Genomic DNA, 11,584 nt, shown 5'->3' with positions numbered 1-11,584 from the left:
GGCGCTTGTGGACTGGATTCGACCGGCGAAAACTTGAACCGTGAATTTTTAACGCTGTCCTTTCGTGCTTGCGCGAAAGCGGGCTCCTGGCCGTGTCCGAATGGACCCACATTGAAATCGGTAATGATGTTCATCGGTTCCTTTTTAATGGTAGCGTGAAGGAACGCATTATGTGCAACCGAAGAATCGATTAAATGTCTCTGTCCAAAGCTATTTTAACCTTTCTTTAGGAACGAGTGGAGGCCATTGAGACGAACTCACCGGCAGTTCGATGAGGCTATCATCAAATAGCAGCGACAAAAAGACAGACCACTGACTATCAAGACAACACGCTGTATTCTTAAAGGCTAAACAGAACTCTCTAATCGCAGATGTATTAAAAACCAAGCAGCCCCTATAAAACGGAATCATTTGGGACCTTTTCTCTGTATGTTGCTCCGTGCTCACGTTTATGAAGGGCCAAATGAAAATTTAAACTTTTCCTTGGATAAAAATGACGCAATTCGCATTACGCGGGTGAAACGCACGTAATGCCATGGTTGTGGATTCGGTCCCCACCGGCGGCGAGTTGTTTTTATGTCCACTTTAATTAATGTTTCCCTTTCTCTCATGTTTAGCATATTTCAATAGAAAACAACACCCCCTGCGTTTTCCTTGACTTTATTGTCCGTTGCCTTCATAGTTTCGCGCTGAACGAGAAACAGGCCCCTAGATCTATTCCCCGTCCTTCGTTCAAACAACCGGTTTGTTACACTACACACGGTTGGGGTGAAGGAAACAGAAAGACAAGAAGAAACGAGAAATATATAGAAGCAAAGAACACACACACAATCACTTCAGAGCACAAGATGACATTGGCCAGTACGAAGGGAGAGAGGTGGGGAGGAAGAGGGGGGTTAGAGGCAGGGTGGTTAAAGGGGTAATGACACGATTTTTAAGCATCGCAAAATGGATATGTTTTCGTTTCATTGCTGTGCAGTTTCAACGCTCTCCACATACCGAAACCAGACAACACGTATAAAATATTTTAGTTTCGATTTTATTGTTTTCGTAGCCCAGCTTATGCAAGCCAGCCCCACCGCAGCGGACGTTGTTTACATCCACCACGTGTGACTGACAGCATATAACAGACCTGCTGCTAGTACGTCGCGAGTTGCTATCTCCCCGTTACGTCAACTCTGTTTATACGTCACCGCAAACCCTCCCCGCCCCCCCCCCCCCCCCCCCCCCCCTCTATGCACTCCCAAGGACCACGATACACTTTTTATGGTCCTCGACACCAGTACTTTCACTTATACCAGCAAATACGAAAATAGACAGTTACGAGTTAGCCCTTTTCTCTTCATTCTTCCTTCCTTTTTTATAATCCCTTAGAGAGATTTCTCAAATTCGTGTCAGAACTCCTTTAAAAGGATTCGAGTATCCGGTTTGCTGCCCTACACTGGAATGGGGAAATCGGTGATAAAAAGGTGGCTAAAAACATCGAGACAAATATATAGGAACTGCGTTACATTCAGAGACCGGTGTATTACAAGAAGCGCAGCAGCACTTGCGCGGCCTCCTTATGCAACAGGTCACGCCCCTTCTACAAAATTCTTTCTTCAGACAGAGCGGGCCAGGTAGCCTACTCATGGATGTATCTGCTTCGTTTGGCGTCTCCTGAAGAAACTCCAGAAGGAGTTTGGTTCCTGCCGCTGAACGCCGCGTCCCCCGAGTCGCTCGGCCAGGTAGCTGCGACACAGGCGCAGGTCCCACGCCTCCCTGTCGAGCCGTTCGGCCATGTGGGGCGGCAGTAGCTTGCTCGGCTCGACACCGTTGCGCCTCAGTAGTTGTGCGTAGTCAATGTCCGGATGCACGATGCCGTGCTCGACCAGATCGGCGCCGAGCACCTCGTGTTCGAGGCTCAAGCGGATGGGCACCAGCCTGTTCACGATCTGCAAGTTGCACCGAATCATCACGACATCACGTGATGATTTTTGCATCAATCGTGTAGACGCTGATGGCGCCGACGCCGACCGTCAATTTTCACTTTGATTAGGCATCTAAGGCTTTCGCTTTAATGGACAGTTTTAGAATAGGGTACCCAAAGCTTTGCGTACGCTATCATTCGCTTTTGATGCCACTGCGCATGTGTCATGCTAGCCTCTGAGGCGCCCACGTTAAGTGACGAAAACACCGTGTCGTACCCAATGAACGCTATCTTTGCGTACTGTCTTCTAAAACTGCCTGAAGCGGCATTACGTACGTACAAACGCCCGTTTTTGCATAAAGCACGTGCTCACAATTTCTGCTCATGCGCACCATGTCAAACGCTGCTTTTTCGCGTACGCAACGCCGTTACGGTCGCAACGTACGCAGCACTAAAACTCGCTAATAATGCACTGTCGATTGTCTTAACACACACGCACACAGTGTGATCTATCTATCTATCTATCTATCTATCTATCTATCTATCTATCTATCTATCTATCTATCTATCTATCTATCTATCTATCTATCTATCTATCTATCTATCTATCTATCTATCTATCTATCTATCTATCTATCTATCTATCTATCTATCTAAACTCACCACGAGCAGAATGTAAGTGGTTACGGCGCTCCAGAGCGCAAGAGAGACGCACGTGAGCGCCTGTATTGCGAGCAGGTACGCGCTGCCTCCCCTGAACAGGCCGCAGCGGCTGCACTGCTCATCCTGGTCGTCCTGCCCGTCTTGGTCGGAGAAGTCGTGCACGAACAGGCCGATGGCCAGCAGGCCCCAGGCGCCGCCGCAACCGTGCACGGACACGGCATCCACGGGGTCGTCCACGTGAAACTTGTTGAGAAGCGGAGAAACGCCGCTGGAAAGCAGGGCGCCTAGCGAGCCCACAAGGACGCTGTCCAGGGCACCCAGGTAGGCCGAACCACCTGCACGTCACCGGTTTACGCATGTCAGTTACGGGACACTTTACGCTCAAGCCACAAGGCTGCCCCGCACAGGGCGGATAGCCTTCCGCCCGCCTCTCATTGGCTGCTCAATATTAGCAGCCATTGAGCAGCCAATGAGAGTAGCTTACGCAGTAGCCAGAAGGTCATCCGGCTTCTGCGGGGCGGCCGTGTTTGGCTTGGTGGTGCAGTGACCTAAAAACGTGCTGTCAATCGTGCTGAATTAGTGTGCGCACGGCATTTTACGGTTTCCCAGCATAAGACAGCCGACAGTGCATTACTGTCGAAATCGCATATATCAGACCCACATAGAACGAATTATTGTGTACATAGAACAGTTGCAAAATCCCCTTGAATACATATTTCCACATATATAAAATATTTTATATTTCGAATTACCTCTATATAGATCTCTCTTGTGATACCCTTCAGATTCGATAAATCTTGGTTCGACTGCGTAAATCAAACAAGCCTCTTAACCGCCACCAAAAAATTGGGGCAAATCCAACGCACTCCTTAGAATGCACTTCAGGCGAGGCTGACTTGGACATGCTCAAATAACTGCTACGCAAAAAGACAAGTTTTTTTTATTTCCAACACCTGTAACTAATTAACAAGCACCAAGCTCGAGGACGCGGCTTCAATGCCCGGCCACGATGACGGCATTTCAACAGTATCCTTAAGGCAGGCCGTTTAATTAGTATATAACATTTTTTTTCTAAACATCAAACCATGCTGAGTTTCATTTTACAAGTCAGTGTGTGAGAAGAGGCTGTATTTTGAAAAGTACGAGAGTCCCGTTACCTGTAACTGAAACGAGTCCAGTCAGAAGACCAGAGACGATATTGAGGATGAGAAATTTCCTGTGTATGGCGTATCTGTAACAAGGATAGTTACAGCAAATGGTTATCAGGTAAGCGCAGTAAGGTGATAGGTTGTATACCGTTTTCTTTCTTAACTATCCCTGCCTTTCTTCTTCGTTCCTCTCTCTGTTTCTTCACTAACATGCCCACTTGTACGGAAGCTTGTCTAAGGCGAAGTATTACAAGATTGATATTGCAAACAGCGATACCTAATCTGCCAATTTGGATCATTTTCACAGTCAATGAAACAATAATCGAAGGAGTATGGCACGCCAGAAGTGAATAAGACAACAACAAATTGAGGCAATCCGAGGACACCTGTTTTGTAGATTCTTGAGAATGCACGTTCGTAAAATTATTTACTTACGACAACAATAGTCCAACAAGAGCTCCTCCTAAAGAACCATTGATGGTGCTCACCGCCGCCCTTCGAATGAAAGCAAGAAACACAAACGAAAATCAGCCGACATATAGCCGCTGAAATTCCGGTTCACGACCTGTTTTGTGCCTTGTAAAACAGACATTTTCTCTCACGATTAGTTTACAATGTGCCCACCACAGATAATATTTTTACACGAAAGTCGTCTGAACAAACAAGCTCTCTTTCTCTCTCTCTCTTTTCCTTTTTTTTTACTAAGCGGTATGTTACGTAACATTAACAGCGCTTCCGAAGGGAACAAAATTTTACAGGATGTTCATATCAATAAGCTGGACTGACACCGCGCGCAGTGCCAGTGCATGCTAAAGCAGAGAGTAATACCAATGCGTGTGCATAAAAGTCAAGTCAATGAATGAATGAATGAATGAATGAATGAATGAATGAATGAATGAATGAATGAATGAATGAATGAATGAATGAATGAATATACATAAAGGATGGTTTAACCCCCACCCCCACCCCCTGAAAATAATTCTCGCTACGCTATTGACTTGCAGCTCCACTCTTCCAACGTGATAGGATCGTTGAACAATACAAACAGAAGGCAACAGACACATAGAGTTTGCTACCCTACACTGGGGGAAGAGAAGACGAAAATAAACGAAAAATAAAGACAAGACAGTTGCACAAAAGCTGGGGAGGCAAATAGCTTCAAAGTAACAAACATGATCGTGTACCTTGATGCGTACTTCCACTTGTTATTTGTCACGCCGACTGTGCTGCCAGCGTTAAAAACCAACCAGCCCCACCTAAGTAAAATAAATAAAGAATCATGTTTAGCGCGCTGTAACGGTAAGAGTTCATAGAGCATATGTATATGTGCATGAGATATTGGGTTACAGTGCAATGGCCATCTAGAGAGAGACAAAGAAATAAAGAGAAAAGCATGGATTTCATTCAGATCGGAGTACATGTATACTCAGGAAAGGAAGAAAGGGTGCACTCTAAGAAAAAAAGTCGACTCTTTTTCGAGAGTTCTAGCTTGCCACGTATATGACTCTTTTTAAGGAGGCACGTCAACTCTCTTTGGGGGTCATTATACTCTCTTCTGAGAGTCGCGTGACCCACAAGACAGTTAACGTGCCTCTTTAAAGGAAGTCATATACGTGACAAGTCAAGACTCCCCGGAAGGAGTCACACATACTCTTTTTTTTCCTAGGGTGCGGGATGAAAGTGAAAGGTAGAATTACACGATAAGGGTGAGTGTAACGCAAGTTGCTCATTGGAGTGTTGTACGCACAGGCTAGCAGTCCAATGATTATCTGCGTGCAATGAGAGGCCAGCAGAAATTTATAGGAAATTGAAAATGCTTATTCTTTTTTATACAATGAAGAGAAAAAGATTAAATACCCGTCCAGTCGGCGGATTACCAAGTTTCAAAATCAACAATGTGCGGTTTGATGTCAAATCCTTCTTTTGAAAAAAGTCAGTTCACATTTTTTTAAAGGGGCCCAACATAGTAACAGCTCATCAAAGACGATTCCGCTTGAGGCATACAGGTGGGCTAGATTGTTAGTCGTAATAGGATATTACAACGCTCATCGAAACAAGGACGATATTAACAGAAGAGACTGCCTAAGACAGTTGCAATACAGCGCTTGTGTTTCGTATTCAAGTCCATTGTTTCCATGGTGGTACACATATACAGGAGAGGTTATACAGAAAGAGGTCCTAAAGCTGGAAAACTGCAGCGGAATTTATTGTTATTAGTTACATATTAACATTCCTTCTGTAAGGGTCGTTCTTGTTTCGATGTGCGCTGCCATAACCAATCAGTTGATTCCGGTCTTTTTCTACATGCCCAAACCTCGCGTAAAATTTTCATTGGAATTTACACTTTGTACTAATGAAGACAGATATGCTAGAAAGAAAGCAAATCAAATTTCTCGCTGTGATCGCACTACTTCAAAGGCTTTGTTATACAGAGGTCCCATCGAGACCCCACGCTGGCTGCCCAACGTGGAGCTCTTGGAACATCGGACGACAGTCCTCGCAGATCGGGGCAACCTTTGTTTGAGCCGGGTTAGATTAGGCCTAGGGAGCCTTTTGATTGTTAGCGTAAGCGGCGTCCGTTTGTTCCATGAGTGGCTTTCGCGAGGCCCCACAAGACTTACCATAGCGTGAAAACTCCCTGCAGCACGCTGGTTGGGTTTCCGAGTTCGGGCGGAGGACCGCTTCCGTAGCGCCCGACCCTAGGTCCCAGGTAGGCGGCGGCTACCAGGGCCGACGTGCCGCCCAGCAGGTGTACGCACCCTGCGCCTGCAAAGTCCAGTGCTCCGAGCTGTCGCAGGAACCCTCGGCTGGCCCACAGCCAGCCAGCCGGTATGGAGAAGACCAGCGTGTCGAAGAACGAGAAGATGCAGTACGCCGTGAAGTTTGTCCTCTCGGCCATCGCCCCGGACACGATGGTCGTGGCCGTGGTAGCGAACGACAGCTGGAACAGGAAGCAGGCGAACGTGCGGCCCATGTCCTGCAGTTCAGCGTCCACCAGGAAGAAGCCGAAGCCGTTGAATAGCACGCTGCCGCCTCCCGAGCTGAACTGCAGACCGTAGCCGAAGCACCAGTAACCCAGGCCACCCACGACCACGTCGGCCACGTTCTTCATGAGGATGTTGACCTCGTTCTTGCGCGACACGCAGCCTGACTCGAGCAGGCCAAAGCCTGCGCGAAGGACCCGCCGCGGTGGCCTAGTGGTTATGATGCTTGGCAGCTGACCCGATGGTCGCGGGTTCGAATGCCAGCCGCGGCGGCCGCATTTCAACGGAGGCAAAATGCTAGAGGGCCGTGTAATTAGTTTAGGTGCACGTTAAAGAACCCCAGATGGTCAAAATTTCCGGAACCCTCCACTACGACGACTCTCACAATCAACAACAACAGAGGGGGAAGTTTCAGTTTTGCGTGTGTGTATATACACGCACACATACAAACGCATGCACGAACATATATAAAGTATGGTTGCCCCCTGCCCCCCCCCCCCTTAGAAGATTTTTGGCTACGCTACTGCAGTGAACACCTTAAAAAGTAAATTACAAACAAAACAAAAGCTGCGTGAAGTTCACATTTTTCTTTCTTTCTTTTTTTTTTTTTTTGCTCTTCACTCTCCACTCACTCTCCGCGTCGGTTTCGCATTCGCCAACCGCTCGGGCCACGTCAGCGCGGTGGCGAATGCTCGCCGACGTGTCCCGCTTCACTGCTGCCAGCGGTTGTTGGTTGGTTGACCTAGAGGACTAGAGTTGGTTGAACTAGAGGACTATAGGTTGAACCCCATAGTTCCCAACAGTCAATCTTACGCGGTAACATGGATATTGGTCTCAAACAACACCCGGGAGCGAAACTTGAGGCTAAATAGCGTTCATATAAGCGCTCATTTTGAAAATAGGCATTTATAGGCATTTGTAAGCATTTAGGCACGAACACCTAAAGTAGGCATTTATAGGCACTATAAAAACACTATAAAACCCCTTCTTAACCTCTAATTCATGCTCATATATCAAAATAGCGCGATAGGAGCGCAAGGAACAAAATAGGCATTTGCCTAAAATCCGGTCTCTACTAATGAGCAGAAAACGCTAAAATTCAGCTATGAAAAGTTGCGTTTGAATAAATACAGCTCCAAATCACGTGTCTTATCAATCCTCTGTAACACAAACCACCTCAGCTTCTCAGGGTACGAACTCTACTTTGACTATACAGTTCTTCAGCAACTGCCTAAGGTGAGACAGCAAAAATGCGTTGGCAAATGTTTTTGTTCTCGTGCGTAACCTTTAATAAATTGATAGTTATAGCGCAAAAAGCGCGCACTGGGTAAAATGTAAACAGATTTCGCTGTTAGGGAAACCACGGGCACGAACATGCATTTCGCTGACATAGCGAGCGACTCCTTTGCACGAGTAGCCCCGTTATTTTAATACTCAGGCAAACTAACCATATCACCAGCACCAACCATTATCCCCGAGTGGGCACTAAATGTATCCTTTTTCATATCGCTTTATGACGCATTCATAGGGGAGATAAATAATCAGAGATTGCCACAGTGCGCGTTTTCTCTGTAAGAGGCATCAGAGATATATATACAAGTCCGTCTCGGTTGTACAGTGGTTACGGTGCTCTTCCGCTGACCCGAAGGTAGCGGGTTCAATACCGACCGCGGCGCTCGCGTTTCGATGGAGGTGGAATGCTAGAGGCCCGTGTACTGTGCGATGTCAGTGCACGTTAAAGAACACAAGATGGTCGAAATTTCCGGAGCCCTCCACTACGGCGTGCCTCATAATCATGTCGTGTTTTTGACACGTAAAACCCCAGATATTAATCATTATTATTGAGAGATATTGAACTCACTGGTGACGACAATATGTACTGTGTCGGTAACACCTGTAACATTAGCCGGCCTGGATAATATTAGCGAAACGTTTTCCGTGCGCATGTCCCTAATTCCACGCAGCTTCTATTTATTCTGCTGGACCATACCTGTGGATCGTTCCGTGTCAAATGTAAGCGATAAGGTTTTACGAGACGAAAAAAAAAAACGACGCTCCTTGTCTCTTACCTGTCTGCATAGTAAACACCACTATCGACGCCGTAAGCGTCCAAGTGGCATCGTCCGCCGTGAACTTCGCGCTGCAGCCTTCCAATGCTTCATTTCTTTTAACGTGCATATCTCTTATTACTGCTTCGGTATCTCGCGCTACTATCGAATAAGAAACGACTCCTAAGTAGGAATTCTCGTAGAAGGAGCACCACCGCTGCCAATGTATTTCACGCGTTTGAATGACTAAATTTCCACGCAAGGCGATCGGTGCAGGCCTTTGACCAGAAGATGGCGCGGGGGCGGTTTTACGTGGGCCGCGCAAATCGACACGCTCGGAGCGGAAATTGTGACACGTGTCACAGACCTTGGCACCCGCATAAAGAGGCTAGGCTATTGCGAGATCGCTCGTGCCAGCCACAAAAGTTCAGCATGATATAGAAAACAGAACAACGATGAAATAACGAAAATGTATTACGTCAGGTGCACTAGCTCCTCCCCCCTGCTTTTTTCGTTTCGGAGCTTCCAGGCTCGATTGACGTGCTAATCGATAGGATCCCACTGTATATCGATTGTTCGCAGGCAGTGGGAATAAACGGCGTCACCGCGCACAGGAGCTTACACGCAGCTCCAAAAAGAAAACAGGACAGTGCTAAATCGCGCGTTGTCCACCCGTATGCTGTATACTGTCATTTCTGGGTAAAATCTCTCGAGCAACGCCAGTCATCGTAACCAGGGGGGTGGGGGTGGGGAATTTCAACCCCTTGAAAGTTCTCAATTTTGCATGCGTATATTATACACGCAGCACATACAAACTCACGCACGAACGTACATAAAGAGTCGTTGAGCCCAAGTTTCTGGCTACGCCCCTGACGTCAGTGACTCGTCGTCCACTGACTGGCTTTTCGCATTGGACATCAACAAGGCATAATACGTTGAAGAAAGAAAGAAGAAAGAAAGAAAGAAAGAAAGAAAGAAAGAAAGAAAGAAAGAAAGAAAGAAAGAAAGAAAGAAAGAAAGAAAGAAAGAAAGAAAGAAAGAAAGAAAGAAAGACCCTTCCAGATTCTTGCTTTAGCTCACTCATCTTAGGGGAGGTCAATATGGCCCTAGTGTTTCTTAAAGACCCTAGTGTTTGTTAGGCTGCGCTGAAACGGCGCAGAAACGGCCGGTAGAAGACTATCGTCTTTCGACGACATTTGCAGCGAAGCACGCAGACACGTGGTCAATTTTTTTTTCTGCCGGCTGTTTCTGCGCCGTTTCAGCGCAGCCTAAGAAACATTAGCATTTTCAGCGCAGCCTAAGAAACACTAGGGTCTTTAGAATTACGTATCTATGTATTTTCTAGTAAACGAAGACACCACCTAATACTTACGTATTGATGTTGCGCGTCAGATATGCGTAATATTTGCTTTTTGATCGACAATATTCACAAGTATGAACGCTGCTACCAGTTCAAGATGGCTGGGCGCTCAGCAAGTGCTTAAGCTTTGGCCGGGTGGCTGAATCGTGTGGCAGACAGTCAGATAGACAAGACAGACTAAAATTTCTGCGTTTAAGTTCCCCAAGAAAGACTATCGCCTTTAAAAAATGCCCTTGTTTGTTGAAATTTCTTGAAGAAATTCAGTTGTCCGGCAGTTACTACCTTTTACACATGGCAGCATAGCTTCTCTAAATCATCGTATTCGGACGACGACTGCGTCTCGACGTATCGGCAGTGGACGCCCTATAAGACATAAGCAAACTCCTATACGGACGCATCCAACGTTTGTTTTCACGGACTCGCTTCGCTGCGCTTTATTTCTTAAATGTCAGAGTCACTTTATGCACCGAAAACTGGAGAGGTTGGGGCACTTTCCGTGGTGCAGTGCAGCGAAGCCAGTCCTCAGCACATTTTCAAAAAAAAAAAATATTTTGCATGTATCTTGAGAATAAAGCTCCCTTGAATATCTTTTTTTTTTAATTTTATGGAAGGCTTTTTGGACGCAGCTCAATATGGGCGCTCCGGTAAGTTCGCGGTCACGGCGGTCAACAAAAAGGGCGAGCTCCTATATGCGGCCTCGGTAGCCGCTGTAACGGCCGACGTGGCAGAGCAGGTGGCGGTTGCGCTGGCGATGCTAGATTGTAAACGGCCGCATATCTACACTGACTCCCGAGCAGCCGTCAGGGCTTTCGCCTCGGGAATGGCTGCTAGAGAGGCGGCAGCGCTTCTGAAACGCAAGTCAACCACCAATTCTGCCTCCGTGCATTACATCACCTGGTTCTCCGCTCACATGGGCGACGACCTGCTGCCGGGCCATCCGAACCCCAATAAGGTTGCTCACCGCCGTGCGCGAGAATTCGCGCGTCGCGACGGCGGTGCGGCTTCATTGGGTTCGGAGGATATCGGGCACAGAGACCCCTTATTAACTTTTCACGAGATCGTCTCCCACTATAGAGAACACAGGCGCTTTCCGCCTCCACATCCAAAACCATGTAGATCTCAAGCGATCACGCTTAGGATGCTTCAGACGAGGTCATATCCCTCTCGAGGTTTCCTAAGCCGGATTAACGGAGATATTAATCCACAGTGCCCGAATGGCGGGGAGGCGTTTAGCACTCTAGCACATATGCTCTGGCAGTGTCCTGCGTTACGGGATACGTCACATACGAGCGAACAGGACTGGGAAGAGGCCATCTCAAGTACCGCACTCAAGATCCAGTCGACGGCCGTCCAGAGGGCCCGTGAAAGAGCGGACAGGCATGGCCTCCCGATTCCGACATGGGAGCAGCCAGCGGCGAGCCGGGGGCCGCAGCGGGTCCTCCCCGGCTGGTCCCTCAGGACTTCATTAAAGT

At 47.4% G+C, this 11,584-nt stretch overlaps 1 protein-coding gene across 1 annotated transcript; it reads right to left on the bottom strand.

Moving 5' to 3' along the window:
- Nucleotides 1–1,615: 1,615 nt before the first annotated feature.
- On the bottom strand, nucleotides 1,616–8,783 carry LOC119394742 (putative ammonium transporter 2). Its single transcript, XM_049415973.1, has 5 exons — nucleotides 8,774–8,783; nucleotides 6,342–6,888; nucleotides 3,730–3,788; nucleotides 2,573–2,907; nucleotides 1,616–1,934 (listed from the first exon to the last, which is right to left on the bottom strand). Exons 1-5 carry the CDS (start codon nucleotides 8,781–8,783, stop codon nucleotides 1,629–1,631), a joined length of 1,257 nt encoding a protein of 418 aa, XP_049271930.1. The 3' UTR covers nucleotides 1,616–1,628.
- Nucleotides 8,784–11,584: the final 2,801 nt, after the last annotated feature.

Source organism: Rhipicephalus sanguineus, chromosome 5 (assembly GCF_013339695.2).
Source record: "Rhipicephalus sanguineus isolate Rsan-2018 chromosome 5, BIME_Rsan_1.4, whole genome shotgun sequence".
In the NCBI taxonomy this organism is placed as follows: domain Eukaryota; kingdom Metazoa; phylum Arthropoda; class Arachnida; order Ixodida; family Ixodidae; genus Rhipicephalus; species Rhipicephalus sanguineus.
The sequence above is the reverse complement of the archived record's forward strand: the minus strand, read 5'-3'. Positions and strand labels throughout refer to the sequence as shown.

Bases quoted from the DNA above. Each gene is read 5' to 3' on its own strand.
- LOC119394742 (XM_049415973.1), bottom strand. The intron at 3,789-6,341 runs GTAAGTCTTGTG...CGCCATACACAG, and splicing joins CAGGGAGTTTTCACGCTATG to GAAATTTCTCATCCTCAATA. The intron at 2,908-3,729 runs GTAACGGGACTC...GGTGACGTGCAG, and splicing joins TGGACTCGTTTCAGTTACAG to GTGGTTCGGCCTACCTGGGT.